The sequence below is a fragment of the Colletes gigas genome, unplaced genomic scaffold (genome assembly GCF_013123115.1).
Source record: "Colletes gigas isolate AHSC1104 unplaced genomic scaffold, ASM1312311v1 Colletes_gigas_Sc00005, whole genome shotgun sequence".
NCBI classification, from domain to species: domain Eukaryota; kingdom Metazoa; phylum Arthropoda; class Insecta; order Hymenoptera; family Colletidae; genus Colletes; species Colletes gigas.
The window spans coordinates 10,096,021-10,112,620 of record NW_025106634.1 but is presented as its reverse complement, the minus strand read 5'-3'; the positions used below and the strand labels follow the sequence as shown (position 1 = coordinate 10,112,620).

At 38.3% G+C, this 16,600-nt stretch overlaps 4 protein-coding genes across 4 annotated transcripts in view; 2 read left to right on the top strand and 2 right to left on the bottom strand.

Moving 5' to 3' along the window:
* The first annotated feature begins 177 nt into the window (after window positions 1-177).
* LOC122394969 (cleavage and polyadenylation specificity factor subunit 5) lies at window positions 178-4,935 on the top strand. The gene is made up of 7 exons (XM_043392190.1): window positions 178-192; window positions 314-581; window positions 2,708-2,908; window positions 3,146-3,209; window positions 4,088-4,253; window positions 4,322-4,436; window positions 4,522-4,935. The coding sequence occupies exons 2-7, from the start codon at window positions 463-465 to the stop codon at window positions 4,541-4,543; spliced, it is 687 nt and encodes a 228-aa protein (XP_043248125.1). The 5' UTR covers window positions 178-192; window positions 314-462; the 3' UTR covers window positions 4,544-4,935.
* A 185-nt stretch (window positions 4,936-5,120) lies between these two features.
* LOC122394970 lies at window positions 5,121-6,122 on the top strand. Its single transcript, XM_043392192.1, has 2 exons — window positions 5,121-5,637; window positions 5,747-6,122. Exons 1-2 carry the CDS (start codon window positions 5,599-5,601, stop codon window positions 6,011-6,013), a joined length of 306 nt encoding a protein of 101 aa, XP_043248127.1. The 5' UTR covers window positions 5,121-5,598; the 3' UTR covers window positions 6,014-6,122.
* A 282-nt stretch (window positions 6,123-6,404) lies between these two features.
* Window positions 6,405-8,216, bottom strand: LOC122395362 (pyrimidodiazepine synthase-like). The gene is made up of 5 exons (XM_043392859.1): window positions 7,967-8,216; window positions 7,795-7,900; window positions 7,362-7,605; window positions 6,825-7,046; window positions 6,405-6,726 (listed from the first exon to the last, which is right to left on the bottom strand). Exons 1-5 carry the CDS (start codon window positions 8,022-8,024, stop codon window positions 6,598-6,600), a joined length of 759 nt encoding a protein of 252 aa, XP_043248794.1. The 5' UTR covers window positions 8,025-8,216; the 3' UTR covers window positions 6,405-6,597.
* Window positions 8,217-10,957: 2,741 nt separating this feature from the next.
* The window catches only part of LOC122394936 (DNA-binding protein D-ETS-3), a 45,033-nt gene continuing 39,390 nt past the window's right edge, over window positions 10,958-16,600 (bottom strand). The window contains exons 5-6 of the mRNA XM_043392128.1: window positions 15,942-16,179; window positions 10,958-15,071 (exon numbers count right to left, since the gene is read on the bottom strand). Of these exons, the coding sequence (XP_043248063.1) occupies window positions 14,735-15,071; window positions 15,942-16,179 (575 nt within the window). The 3' untranslated portion in view covers window positions 10,958-14,734. The remainder of the gene's footprint in view (window positions 15,072-15,941; window positions 16,180-16,600) is intronic.

Below are 16,600 nucleotides of genomic sequence, written 5' to 3'. Positions count from 1 at the left end.
TCATTTGTGACATCTGGGGCTTTTTAATGACAGAGGTGCTCTGTTGTGGGCGACATTTTCGTGACGCATAACGTTCTTGACAACACGGACAAGAGTGGGAGAATGCTAAAAACTCACGAGTCCTAGCTCGAAGAGCATCATTCTAAAGTTTTCTCCGTGCAACAAGAAGCTTACCTGGAACAAAGACGTTTGGTATACCATATTCCCTTCGAGCGAAAAAAATTGATGGACAAGTTTTGCTCGCGATAATTAAACTTTATAAATTTCCCTAGATATTTATTGTGTCGCCTGTTGGTTATGTCGATTACCGTAGGGTAGCGCTAGCGTGGCACTCTATATCTGACAACACCGCGTACCCCGCCAATTGTGTCGTGACGTCGTGACATCGAGAAGGTACGAAGTTGTTCGGTTACGCGGGCAGACGCTGGTTCGGTGAGTTTGCGGAGCGTAACGTAGAGGAAAATGGCGATGGCAACAACTCAAGTTAAGGGAAGTGGATGGCCGAGGAGAGCAAGTAATAGTTCGTTTGAAGGAAAAGTGGTTCAAAACCAATCTGTAACTATCAACAGGACAGTTAATTTGTAAGTGATAATCAGTATGTGACTTGATTACATTATTTTTTAGAGTTAAGTTTTGACTGCCTCTCCTGTAGAACTATGGCCGGTTAAGAGACGCTAGCAATTAAAATTATGTTCCTAATACCTTTCAATGCATCTTACATGGTACAACCATGAGACGGCTGTTCACCTTTTTGTTAAGTAATTGCGGAAATTTTAAGCAATAACATATTTGTATTAGTGTAGCGACTGTTTTATAATTTCGTAATTATTCATTTATATGCGTTATAATACGACATAACCAACTATTTTAACAAGCCTTGAAATTTTTAACGTGATTATGAACTTCCCACGATTTCACTGTATTATGTTTTCGTTATTAAACTAAAGATGCGACCGTTTGCTTAAAATTTCCATGTATAGATTAAAACAATACCTTCTGTGCTTCATTTGCACATGGTATATTACATTTGAGTTATACTAAGTCCTGTTTATTAAGAAACTGGAGAAAATTTGATTTTCATTACAATATTATATTTGTACGTATCATTACTGATGAATTTATAAAAGTTGTAGCCAATGTGTAACATAATGCATTGGCCTCTTTTATACATCGAATGTATATTTGCGTACAAAAGACATTTTTGTTATTTCTCGGTTACCTTAACAGCGTGACTGTTAATTTGTAATGCGTATATAATTGAAAATAGTTGTATTGTCGGTATTCATTTCTTTTACTTGTACAATACGAATTACTTTGATGCCTTGTATAAAAATGAAGAATGTACAAAATAATTACACAAGTTAAATTGTTATGTTCTAAGAGTTATGAAAACTGTAATTTTTTAAATGAAAAATATCTGTATTTTTTTTATTCGTAAATTGGCCTCTCAAGTTTTATGTGAAATAAAACTTACAGTACGAAACAATTTTGTAATTACATTGTTGTGAATGTATTTATTTTGTGTCGGGTAGTTAATAATTACATTTAATTATTAATCTAAGGAACAATATCGCATTCATAGATGTTACGAACGTTTCGAGTAATTCTTTATGAAACAGTGAACTGGTTGTTTTCAAGTTAATAGGAAGAACTCATATAAAATATCATATATCACATTTTGGAATTTATATTTTTTATCGTTGCGACATTTGTAATGTTCCAAATATACAAAAGGATATTGAAGAATGTAATAAATGTACTACATATCTACGAACACATTACAAAGCATCATTTGGCAATTATAAGTAAATAATGCTCTTAATTTATATAACGTAATGAATCAATTACATAGATATAAGTATTTTAACGAATTATTTACATTTTGGCATGCAAGTATTAATGATTGTGTAGCCTTCAGAAATACCAGAAAGAATTAGAAAATGATACTTGTGCTGACAAGAAGTTGTTAAAATCATATTAGTACATGATATTGAAAATGTATTTTGTTCTTTTATCATGTTGCACATACGATAAGAAAATATCACAGAACTATAACAGATAAGTATTATGTACTTTTAAACAAATGATACGAATTTCACTACTGTGAAATGTAATATTATAAGTGATACACTAACGTGTTTGTATATATCAACTGTAGTTGGCACTTTGTACTTTATAGTTAAGCAACCACAATGTATGTGGCTTCTATATAGTAACTTGCAATCATACGAAACAAAAAACTATTATTTAACTTGTTATATGATACTTTGTTGAACACTGTTGAACATTGTATTTGTATACAAGCTTTGTAAATCTTACAGGTATAAATTGTATTAATTGCCACATTAATAATTTCATTATACACGTTTATTTCTTTAATGTACATACATTTTTTAAACATGAGAATTGTCAAACAACATAAAGTTTAATTATTTTTACATTATAAATCTGTATGTTATTCTTCTTGTTTGCATGAAAAATTATATTTTCCGTTTTGTGTCAAATGTGGAAGTTAATGTAAGGTTACTGGAGAAAAAAGTTACATGCTCAAATTATTCAATGCAGTTGTGAGTACCTGTATAATCATTATGGTTATATACTGTAATATTGTTTGTGGAAATAGTGTTGAAGAGACTGGATTTAGTTACTGAAGGATTATATTAAACATATGAGAACCTAACACAAAAATACAACTCATTTATCATAGATATCCTTTGACAAACTATACATTTGGAACAAAAGAGCCACTCTTTGAGAAAGATCCATCGGTACCAGCAAGGTTTCAGCGTATGAGAGACGAGTTTGACAAAATTGGAATGCGACGCAGTGTAGAAGGAGTTTTGTTGGTACACGAACATGGATTACCACATGTTCTCCTTCTACAGTTAGGAACAACATTCTTCAAATTGTAAGTAAAAATTCTGTTTTAAGGGGACGTATACATCTAGGAGGGTGAGGGTGATAAATGTATAAAATCAGGATAAAATACCTATAGCGCGCTCCAATTAGAACTACGTATTTTTTTAAAAGATCAATCTTGTCAAAATAAAATAGGAAAAAAATCTATTTCTGTTTAATTTATAAAAAATTTTATCGACATTTATCGATGTATGTGAACACTATTTGTGTTTACTTTTTTTTGTAGGCCTGGAGGAGAACTAAATGCAGGAGAAGACGAGGTAGAGGGCCTAAAACGGCTCCTTACAGAGGTAACAGTTAGCACGACGCCTTATGCTACCTTACGAGGTAGCTAGGAGTGGCACTTTGATATGTTAGATTGTAACACTGTCTATGAACCTATTGTATCAATCCTAAAGATGTTTGTAGAACTTATGTAACCGGGCCTGTAGCTCAAAATAGGGATTTTTTCATTTATTATATTAGGACTTACACTTTTAGTGTGCTGCATGCCCGGACACTTCAATGTTCGTAGTAATAAAATTATAACTTGTTACATTATAAGTACCATGGTTAGCTAAGAACATTGTTCTTATTTCGCTCGTTGTATGTATTAGTTCAAACATGAAAGAGGCAAACCACGAAGATTGTAACATTATAAGAAGATTGTATTGTACATGCCATTGTTAATTTTTTGTTATAATCCGTGAAAAAAAAAAACGAAAGGGAAAATTGTATTAAATTATACATAGTTCACATAGTTCTAACAATTCTCGGTAGAAAATAATTATTTAAACTATGCGGGACTATGGTTTTTCCTCGTGTGATCAATAGGCAGTTTCCAGATATGCATTTATCGAGTTTCTAATTAAATTGACGCATATCTGTACAACAGCTGTTTCATTTAATTAGGTATCTGTAAGTGAAGAAAGCCGAAAGTATTTCAACAAATACTTCTGGTCTGTGCTACTGATTGTATAGAAGTTACAGGAACATATTAGGAAATCGTTGACGAGGTCAATTGTTAACAAAACTGATTACAACCGTTTTAAATATGTAACAATTATCGTGTAACCATGTTCTTAGTGAACTGAACGAAGAAGAATGTATCTTAAACCTATACATCAAACATACACGCAGTGTAGGGTAATTAAAGTAATAAGCAGTACAATATTGAAATAATTTTTAGACATTTGGACGTCAAGATGGAGTTAAGCAAGAATGGGTCATAGAAGATACCATTGGAAACTGGTGGAGACCTAATTTTGAACCACCACAGTATCCTTACGTACCACCACATATTACTAAACCAAAAGAACACAAGAGGCTGTTCCTCGTCCAATTGCAAGAGAAAGGTATCACCTCTTTCTTTTAAAAATAATTTCTTTCGTTGGGAAATTAGTTAATAAGTTTGAACTTTCAGCACTATTCGCAGTACCGAAAAATTATAAATTGGTCGCGGCCCCATTATTTGAGTTGTACGATAATTCACAAGGATATGGACCCATCATTTCATCATTACCACAGTCGTTGTGCAGGTAATTAGAATGTAATAAATTATTAACGTAGCGTGTCTTTTTACTGTGCCTTATTCCCTGTTTCGTATTCAATTTTATTTTACAGATTTAATTTTACCTATATGTGAAAGAAAAGTGAGAAAGTGGAGTAATTTTATTTAAGTTAACAAAAAACTATTATAAATACATGTATGTGTGTATGAGATGACGAGTGAAAAGGTAAAAGACTTGTTCTATGTACAATATGACGTGCACTAAAAATTAAATCATTTTTTAAGTAGTACTTATACAACTCATTCGCAATTTTAATCTCTAATCCTTGTATTTTCGTCATTTCTCCACTTTATGCTTAAGGATAGTGTCCATTATATCAACGTATGCTCTAAGATGTACATATATTGTTAAACTTTATCGTTTATATGTATAATTCCGAAGTGTTTTAGTTTTATGTTATAAATCCTGTCATGAAAGATATTAAATTTAATATACATATAATTTTATGACAAATATAATTTTGTAAAACCGCAATAAAATTCACAACTTTTAATCATATGAAAAGTAAATTTTATATTAACAAAAAACGTTGACGTTATTGAACACTCCCCTCAAATTTTTTAATAACGATTGTGTTAATATCGAGTTAATAGCTGTGAATTTGCAGTAGTTTCTTTAAATATCTAAACCACTGATATTACACGAGGTTGATATATCGATTCATGTGTTACGAAATCCTATTAAACGATAGGTCTATTTTGTACCTTGTTTATAGTGAAATAGGTATACATACATAGGTCGGAAAATATAAATGCCTGAACAGTCGAGATTCGTAATTATATGTCGATTGACGAAAGTCGAATTTCAACTGTTTCGAGAGCGAGAAGGAAACGCTTATATTCGCTTTTTTTCTCAAATTTTCAAAGCTGTGAAACACAGAAATTGTTGCATACGTGGGCTGTGATTAGTGTGTGCAAGTGGTCAGTTTCCTTTTGGGCACCGATCTGCCGTCTGGTGTACCGGTGTAACCTAGTCTGTGGTTCTAGATACCGCCATTTTGTATCTGGAAAGGTGTTCGAAACGTGCATCAACGTGTACATACCTGCATTCAAAAACAGTATAGAATAGTATTTATTTGAAATGTTATTGAAAACTTTTGTTTAATACGACAAAAAAAATATAGAAATTTATGGGAGAGATGACACGACAAAAGACTATTATGACACAGGTACATGCAAAAATAATAATGCTGCATAAGTTTAATTGGAGATACGAAGTATCGTATCTTGGTAAGATCTTATCACTTTTGTCTAACACTTGAACGTCGTTCGCCGTAGATACAATTGGTGGAGAATGTTTTGAAAGAGTCTATGTACAGGGTCGATGTACTTCAGAAAAGACTTGATTCAAAACTATTGACAACGGAAAGTCGCGAACAGTTGGAGGCGGAATTAGAAGAAGTTAAGAAGGTACTTAAAAGAAATGCTGATGAAATACAAAACTTAAGAAAGCAGAACACAAAGTCGTTTATGGTTGTAGCCAGTTTAGTTTTTGCATGTTTTCTGCTTTATGGATTATATTTAATGCTTTATGATAAAATATGATTAAACATTTTTTATTGTAATTGTGTTATTAATTTTATGATCATCGATTGCCACCACATCATAAAACAAATTACTTTTTGTTGAACAATGTCCTTTTATATGCTACATATTTATAGATATTGGACCAAATAATATTCCATATAGACTAACTACTAGCTTTATTGTAGTTTTTATGATCTACCATGGAACAAAAGGGAGATAAAGACAATGTATGGCGTATTTGCTAATTGTACAAATGTTTATTCAAAAATTGTTTTATCATGTTTTTGTTATAATAGAATGAGATTTATAGTTAAGTGATACAGTGCTACATACATTTAAGAGATAACATAATTATGATTAATATCCAATTTCCAATGAAAACAATACTACATATGTATAGTACTATTTCACGAAATAAATTGCAATTGTCAATATTACTATGCAAATAATAGAAAAAAGAAATGCTTTCTTTATTTGAGTCTTATAACGAATATTCCTGTACATTCAAAGATTAGTATCAATTAGATCACTGGCAATGTTGCGGACAATGTTAACGATGCAATATATTATTAATCTTGCAGAGAAAGTTAAAACATGTTAATTTAAGCAGTAATCAAATCGTATTGTGGTGTTCCAGCAAGGCGACTTTGCATATATTTAGCATGTACTTCGGTATCCAAGTAACTGTTTTGAACTGCAGAGTTTTCTTTCATGGCGGACCTCCATTCCAACTGGAATTATAAATAGTAAATATATAATTATTATTTATATAACTTAATATTTAGGGTAACAACAAATTTATATAAAACTATTCAACTAGTCGGCTTACCAATCTTTTGAAACGATCTTGAGGTATAACAAATTGATTTCCGCGTAAAACTCTCATCATATCTGACCTTTCCCACCATGGCCATATCATAAAATCCAACATTCCAGGGGAATCACCGTTAAAGAAAGGTGTTCCTCTTTTAGCAAGTTCCTTTTCAAAATGTTCTAGACCAGCTAGCGCATCCTCGAATACATCACGGTGTATAGATGTGGCAATGTACAGCTAAAATAAAAGTATCTTTGTTATAATTACAAATTTTATTATAATAATTATATACAGCGAGTCTTTGAATTATGTAGTTGCATCTAACATCTTGTAACAAAGATTGTATGCCAAACGTATAGTAAAGAAAAAATAAGATCAATCCTGGTAGGAAGTACTAGTTGTATTAAATCATACATTTTAACCAGCATTTAAAACTACATTAATTCAAAGGTAGATCTTTTTTTTCTCCGAATTATGTGTTATGTGACTTACATGGAAAGGTTCGAATCAACTACATAAGTCAAAGACTTATTAAATTAGAAACAGATGTACCTTGTATATAGTACTTATAACAGAGTTGAATCTATCGATCAATAACTTATCCTTAGCTTTAGCTAGAGGATTAATAGGGTACAGTTTCTTTTGTGGATATGCATCATCTAAATATTCAGCGATAACAAGACTCTCGTACAAAGTTTCTCCTCCTTCCAACTCTATGCAAGGAACTTTACCCAAGGGACTTTTTTCCAACAACCAGTCAGGTTTATTGACCAAGTTAACATAAACAACATCGTATCTGTTAACATGGAACGTCTTTCAATATAAAATTAAAAGAGTAAGCAAAGGAGGATATTATAAATAAATATTAATAATGTATGGATATTGTCCTACTTAAAATCAAGAAAAAGAAATTGCAGCGATATAAAATAGTTGGAAAAAAGTAAAAATGAATTAAAATACAATTCGAAAGAATCAATTTACTCACGGTATATTTTTTGCGTCTAGTACCAAATGAATTCTTTGTGCGTACGGACAAAATCGCATACTATATAAACGTACTTTTCCAGGTATAAGGGGTGGGGCAACAGATCCTGGAGTACGGTAACATTAAAATAATTATTTTCTAATGGCATAAATTTCGGATTATACGATTTTACCAGCAGCTAGATGTTTGGAACTCATCGTCATCCTGGTTGAATCGTCAGTCGGAAGCATTCGATAATTTCTACGTTCAAACGTGCAATTCACCTTTCACTCAATAATGTTTCATATTTCCTTGTAGTCTAAACAGTCTAATAACATTGACGAGACTGTTCAAGGTTTCTACGCGTAGGTTACTTGGATGTAATTCCGGTAAAGTCTTTCTCTCGAGTTTACATATGTCTACTGGTATTTTTATACTTTTAATTATTAGAATGCGTTCAAAAAGTAATCTTTCTATGCATATTCATATTAGTTATTTTCTATTAATATTCTTTTTTTCTGTTTTTCGAGGCAACAGAAAATTTTCGATCGCAAAAATTTGAAAATGTTATATTTGGTTCATGGCTAATAACCTTCTCATAGAAAGATTCTAGCGTATGGTGAAGAAAATTCTAGAACATTTACAACTAGGGATGTTTAGTGTTTAAGAGTTGTTTTCAGAAAGTGGAACACTAGCTCCACCTGGCATCTTTAAATATTTGAAACTGTAACGGTTACGGAGCAGTTTGTTCAAACGTGCAGTGGTTTTTAATTAATGATATTAAATAAATGTACGATTTTTATTAGACTTTTAATTGTGTGTGAGCAAGAATCTTATTCTCCGAGCAACGAAAGAATAGGAAAGCTCTTGTATTATCGATTGTTGCATCGCGTACGTATTTTACATGTATACTAAAATACACATTTTTCAAGTACGTGAATTTTCTCGGCTAGCATGACCAAAGTGGAGAGCCATTTTCATAGCTAACATTGAATTTTTGACCAAGTTTATTATTCCACAGCAATATTATACGCAATTTTTTTACTCTCTTCGTTAATGAATTTTGATGAATTTGTAAGTTTGATGAAACTTTGCAAGGCAACGGACTTGCATTTATGTATCTGTGATTTCTCTATAATTCCTATTATTTTTGTCCCGACGAGAAGTATAGGCTATTTAATTTCCGCAAATAATTAGCTATAATTATTATTAGATCAAATAATATAAAATTAATAGTAGTAAATTTCTAGTCTCAGCGATTTCGTCGACAAAACGAAGTACATAGTTCCCATTTCTGACGTTAGATAGCGCCATCAAATTTTTTATAACGACTCTACAGATGGTTATTCACATTCAAATTGTGTGTCTTTGTGGTGTCCTTATAACTTTTGTTATATTTATTTGATCCAGATAAAATTTGATTTACTTGTTCTTTATGTTTCTAGGAAAAGTAGGCTACTTTACTGTAACCAAATGTACTTTTTAAAAACTTTTAATTTAACACGATTGGGTTGTAAAAAAGAATAGAATTCAGGAAGCAAATAGTTACCCAGGACACAGATAAGAAAATGTACGAGCTAACGCGTATTTTGAAGGGGAAACATTCCGTGCGAGCAGTATTAGATCAGACGTTGTGGTCAGCCATTATTCTACTTACTCGTAGTAGCACGTTCTCTTTAACACGTCGACTGCTACACCAGCTTACCAGTGTTCTTTATAGCTTTATTCATGAAAATAAACATTCCTTTTTCCAATGTTTCTAACATTGTTTATTCGTTGTAGGTTGATTACTTGACGATACAAGAGACGAGTCACTGGATGATAAAGAGGTCTACTAGAATTTTCGATGTCGGCTGAACTACTGGAAACGTGTTACGGTTTTCGCAGAAAATTCGACATAACTAGAACAACGCACATCAGGTGAGTTTGATTCGTGCAACAATTTGCATATTACTCTATAAAGACGCAATCGTTCCACGAGACTTGTGTTTTCTGAAACGCTCAACTATTAGCACGTTTAATCCATCGACGTTGAAATAACTCTCGTTGAAAGTTTTTAGAGGAAAATAAAAATTCATAGGACAGCAGTGATCAGAGCACTTGGAAGATACTCGGACAGGTCGTCGATCTCTCTTAATTGCTCGAAATGTTTAGCAAACCGTGCATCGCGTTACGATTTCCATCTTAAAGAAGGAAATTAGCAAAAAGAGGGTTAATCTGTCGATTGGCCGGCACTCGGCCCGGTGTCTCTATCAAGGCTCAACTCCTATCCGGTCGTAATAACCGTACACAGAGGATCAGACGGCCAGGTTAGGTAAGTGGTATCGCGAAGGACGCACACGTAGGTGGATACGAGAGGGTGGCGTAGGGTGGGATAGAGAATCTCGGGTCGAGGGTGGCGAGGACGGGGGTGGAACGGCGCGGGCGCTGATTGGTAGCAGAATCGATTAGCCGAGCCGAGCTAAACCTCCGGTACCGCGGCAGCTTCGACGACGCCACGAATTTCCCGAATGGGGGTTTCCCGTTGGGGCGGGCCCGAATCCAGGGAATACCTCGGCGTTCTCCATGGCAACCCGACCAATTCGCCAACCGCCGACAACCAAGGCTGACCTACCGTGTGTTGCTTATTTTTCTTTCGTTCCTTTCTTCGTTTTATTTCCATCCAACCCCCCACCAAAGAGCTGTCTCGCCCCAACGTTCCTCGTTCGGCGTTGCTATCCTTTGTGTCTGCTCCTTTCCCTTTGTCTCCTTCCTATTTTTCTGGCTTTCGTTTACGCTGCAAGAAAGAGAAAGAGAAAAAGAGAGAAAGAGAGAAAGAGAGAGTTAGTGAGAGAGTGAGAGTGAGAGAGAAAGAGAAAGAGAATGACGGTGAAGAGGCGAAACGGTATTACGTGCCTTCCACCTCTTTCTCGTCCGCCTAACTTCGGGCACAAAGGTTCGCGCACATATACCTCGTTACGCAATCTCCGGGCGTGTACGTGTGCACAGATACGAGAGAGGGCACATTGATTTTGCCGACGACTGATACAACCCCGTCGGCACGTTTAATTAGAACATGGCGACTTTAATACAAGCGCACGACAACAAGAACAACAACAGCGCCCCTTCCCCTCCCCCACACGCCCCCATTTCTGTTGTGTGTCTCTTCACCGTCCGCGGCACACGGTGTTCTTCCCTCCTCCGTTCCTTTTCCTAGCTTTCTGGCGGCGGCGGTGTCTCTCGCAGGCCCGCGTCTTCTGATCTCCGGCAAAACTTCGCTCTTTCTCCTCTCCGTAGTTCGAAGGGGTCGCTTATCTACCTAGCCTAACGCGGTATATGCTAGTGCCAGACACCCCGTCGCTTTCTCTCTCCCTCTCATCCATCATCGTCATCATCGTCACCGTTATTATTATCATCCATTTTCAGTTCGAGAATTCACGCCCGTTCTACTGCCAGACGCGCTACACACACACGCACACACATACCCACACCCACGTACACTCTCACGCAGTCACATTCGTACGCGTCATCGTTTCGTCTCCGTTCCGTCTCACGCTCGGCTCAGTCGATCTTACGTTGCATCTTTCGCATATCGCTCACACGGACAAACATTCTCGCGCTAAGACTATGTCCTCTACACGCCTACGCTACACATGAAAACACCCTATCTACATTTAGAGCCCGTCGACGTTCCATGGAACCAGCTTGGAAAATGGGGTTCGGACGGGGTCGCTTTTCCACCGGCGATGGGCTACGGACACGTCGAATCGCTTCAAATATTATTCTTAATGCCAAGAGTTCGTCGATGCTTTGTTGGATCTTGAGAGTCCAGAAATTTCTTACCCTTTTTTAACGTGGATTCTTTTTGATTTCAGACAAGAATCACGCAAGGCGTTCTATAGCCTGAACCACCTGGTGGACAGAGGACACAAACAACGAGAAAAGTTGCCCTGCTTCGCCTTCTTTCCCAGTTACAGCCATTTCTTATAACACAAATTAATCCGATCTCAGAATGTGCCTGTTAAAATGTTCGAGCTTGTATCAAAGTTCCATTTGATTTTAATTTTTATGTAACGTATACAAGATGTCTGTAAGATCGAGAAACTTTATAACAGAACGTCCGAAGGTAGCCATTTTGAGCACCACGCGTTACTCGATCACGAAAATGGCTGTAACTAGGAAACAAGATTAAATAGAACATGTTTTGACTTTGTTCGTATATTACGAATATTCAAAGAAAATTCGAATCGTGTTCTCACCAGCCTGTGTACGATAGCAAGGACTTGTCTTTCGGATAGAGTCTATTATTCGATCAGCTCTACGCGCGAGACCCTTAGAGTTTCTAAATACTCGAGACTCTCAAGATCGTTCGAAAGTTTCGAGAACTTCTAGCACCGAGTAACAAAGATTCAAGATGCCCATCGTCGTTTTTACACGTCCCGGAGAACGACCGTCGACGGTTAATTCCACGGAGCGGTCGACGGGTCGGTACGCTAATCGTCAGAGTAATTCTAAAGATGCTTACGTCTTACGAATGGTATGATACAGTATACGACTTAAGGAGTTACGCTTCTTCGACAGAGGTACACCTTTCGCGGCGGGGTAGATCGTCGACAGGTAGCCTCGTTGCATCGACAACTATTTTTTCACCCCCGAGTCCCGGAGACCTACCCCCTCCACCTTTCGCACATAGATAGAGCGACCGCATTTCTAGCGTCTGATCGGTGAGAAACGACAGTGAACGCGACTGGGGGGATTTTACGCATTGTTTTGATATGACTCGACGTTGTACTTTTCAGTCTCGGTTATCGCGACTCGAACTCTCGTCGGTCCGGGTTCGTTGAATCGATCTGGGGATTCGTCGATCTTCTACCCGGAGTTTCCTTCTTTTTTTTCCTTATCGATCGTTTATTTGCACATTATTTTTCTGTTCCCATTTCGCACGGATACCGGATGAGAAGAAGATCCTCTCGGGAGATCGTTTCGGAGTTAATTTGGGTACAAGGAGTGTTCTCCCTGCAGGATTTCGATGACACTTGTAAAATGGTCAGAAACAGGGGACACGTATCTTTTTCGTAGGGTAAGCTTGGTTCGGAAAGGGGTTGCGAACCATCAGAATTTTAAATATGGAGATTTCTTCGACTTTAAGCGTAATAGTTTGAACGTTTTGTCCAAGTCTACTACTTTGTATTTTAACCGGTGAAACAATTTTTAGGAATCCTCGAAACTCTCGAGATCTCACGATCGAATCTTAGACTGGTTTTTGCGTGAATTTCGTTGGTCGTTCGCAGCTGACCTCCAACCTCGAGAAACATGTCTCGCGATGACTTTCACGAACGGTGATATGCGGTTCCTCTATCTATACTTCGTTATGTAACAAATAAGTTAAAAGACTTTATAATACACGCATTACACTTGGCCCGAATCGAACATGGCTCACATTCCCGAGCGTTTTGTCGTCGATGAAGGTTCCGCGGTGTCTAACTTTGTCTCTAACTTCTCAGTATTTAACCAGTGTTTTCCAAAGTAGGAAGTGGGAGGGGGCGCCGTACAATTTAAAGGAAACTTAACACGGAACAATTAATCAACGATTAATCGAAGTCAGCTGATAACAATTCTATTAAACGATTTCATAAAACTTACAAAGTCAGTAAACGCAACTTAATTCCGAGTAAAATGAATCAAGCGTAACGGAAACTCTTTGTTTGTACATTTTTGGCGCGGAAATAGACGTTTATTTTGAAGGGAACGCCTTTAGAAATCACTGGTTCGATCTTTTCGAACTTGGCGTTTCAATTTCGGATTGATATCTTCTCGATTCTATTCAGTTTGTTCGACGATAGTTGGATGAACGATGAGAAACCGCTTCGTCGCCGCTGCCGTTAAGGGACGCCCCCTTTAAAATGTGCATGTTCGATTCCATCCAGTCGGAAATGCCGACGTTTCTCTACGGAAGTACGCCGGCTTGTTATTCTCCGTGCAAGGCGACGTTCTTTTGGACAGGATGATTCTCGACACGCGGTTTATCGCGACGTTACAAGCGAACGATTTACAATCAGGCAACGTTCGACGCGAGATAAGAAATTCTTCAATTTTTCCGAAGATTTTTAAACGAAACAAAATTATTACCGGGAAAGTTATAAATTTCGTTTACTTTGGAACGATGTAGTTTTTCGTGAAATACAAAACTTCCTCGAGGTGTCGCCATTTCAATATCAACGTTCGCTGTCGGATAAGATGGCTGACGAGAATCGTCTTGCGAACGTGCAACCCTGTACTTACGTAATCCATTATATTGTATGTACAATGTTCTTACAATAATTCGAGCGCACCGTCGGCCATGAACGGGAGCTTCTGGAACAATTCTCAGCGATCCACGTCGATCGCTCTTTACTGGGATGTGGATCAAACGATCCGAGAGACGCGGGATCGATTCGATCGTTAAATCTGTCCACTCGCGTTTCTACACGTGATCTATTTCGGTAGAGCTTCGATGCAAAACTAACGTGAAACAGATAATATGTATAGAATAGTACGTGTAGGCAAATACTTTGATTTGTTTTACTAATTCCTCTGCATTTATTTCAGCAGATAAGCGAGGCTTGAACCGGTGTCAAGAAATGGCGACGCAAGAGTACCACTTAAATAAATCAAGTTCAACTTTTGAAAACGCTCCACGTTTGATAGCAAGAACACCGACAGTACTCTATAGGTGAGTCTTCATAGAGTAGTATCTCCAAGTTCCTGTTCCCACGAACAAATGATAACGTATCGATGGAAAAATGCAAGATCCAAGGTTGATGACCGCGAGTGGACGGATCAGAGGGACTCGTAGACGCGCAACCGATCCGGAAACGAAGACTCGAAAGCTGGTCAGGCCGACGGGTGCACGTAGACCGCGGTTGACGGCGGTCTCTTTAATTTTCTCGGTAGAAACTCGTTAACGTGGCGTACCCAACGCGCCCCAGTGCTCGGCGGTGGGTCATGCGTAGTGCGGATAGGTGCCCAGATGAGGCGGCACATGGCCAGAGGCCGTGTGGTGACCCGCGTACAGGTTAGCACCCGGACTCGTCGACCAATAGCTGGACGCTGATTGGAAGAGGCCACCTGGAACGGAGACCGAGACCGAGGCGGCCGGCGGCGGCATAAGGTTCAGCTTTGCGTGCCCGTAGCCAGACATGAACAGCTCGCTTTGGTATTTGTAGGCGGCTGGATCCGCCGCCGCGGGCTGCGTCGCCGCTGCCAGGCCCTGGAAGTCGAACTTGTACGCGTACCTCTTCCCGTGGACCTTTGTCATGATGTTTTTGTCGTAATAGTACCTGCAAGCAGAGGAAAATCTGCTCGTTGCACACCGTTCACTCGATCCCACTGCGATCCCATTTGGGAGGAGAGAGGGATTTTGTAGAAATAGAAATACGATGATGTCCAGGTGAAATTACCGGGGTTTCAAGTCAGCACTTGGATAGGCTCGAGTTTGTTTAGAAAATTGAGGACTTTATAGTTTTGGATGATAGCAGGGACGTAATATAGTCGACGCGTCTGTTAGTTTGTTTATTCGATTGTAGCGAAAAAGCTTAAAAAATGGTTGGGGCGTAGTATCGGAGCGTAACCAGTGCCAGATTTGACGCGATAGCATCAAGTTTGGCAGCTCCGGCTGTAACTTTTCGCGTCGACGTCGACGTCGGTTACGGCTGCGGAAGAACGGAGGGAGGGGAGGGCCGAGGAGCGAGCAGTCGCGTAATATAATCAGTCGATCTGATCGAAAAATAATAGCCGCGTCTGCCGTCGGTCTGACTGTCGGTGATTGAAATTTCTCTCCCCTGGCCTCCGTCCCGATGGCTCCCGCGCGCCGAACGAATTTACTTTCTCTCCGAATCTTCGATACGGACGTTTACCCATTAAATGTTGGGCGTTTGATGGATTTTTCTTCTTCTTTCGCTGGGGGTTTCATTTTATTTTTTTTCAAACTCGATTCTGGCTCGCGGGAAGAAAATAATTAAGTAATTCGTCCGCTCGTCTCTGAGCGGACCAATTTCTTGATGCCAGAATTCGATACGTCGATGGATCCCGAGAATAAGATATTTGAAAATTTATTTAAAGAGAGAAGGAAGCCTCGTTAGATTTATAGTTCGCCAATGGGAAAGATAGTTTTGAAACAACTACGACGAAAGATACGGAGCGTCACTCACCTCAAAGCCCTCGACAATTTGTCATAATTCATGTTAGGCTTGGACTTCCTTTCGCCCCAGCGTCTCGCCACCTCGTCGGGGTCAGTCAACTTAAATTCGCCATTGGTTCCTTCCCACGTAATGCACGCTGCGTTACTCGAGTCCGACAGTAGCTCGAGCAAGAATTGCCAGAGCTGAATCTGACCGGAACCGGAGCTTGCGAGACGACTGCTCGTCGCTCCGAACATTTGGTACGGATCTGGAAATCATCGAGAGAAAACGTCGCGTATTAATTTGGAAACTATCCTAAAGGCCTGATGATCGTTATCATTCTATAGTATTTGAGGGAAATCGGTATTTCCAACCGAGTTTATACAGAGACGATCGTCGACCATTTCCCGCGACGAAGAAAACGGTTCGTCGCGGGAGGGCAATTTACGCGCAGGCTTTTATTTTCCTTCGGAGATTGTTTCCACTTTCGAGATTAAACGATTGTTAGGGGCACGAAATTGCCGAAATTAGCAGAGCGGTTTTGTTCTCGCGTGCTGCGCGCGGCAGAAACCGCGGAAGATCGCGTCCGGTACGTTCGTCGAGAACGAAGCCACGTAAAAATTTTCGCTTCTTCGTTTCGCCGAGCGAGCCGAACGTAATCTTTTTTCTCCGTATTTCCCCTGCCCGAA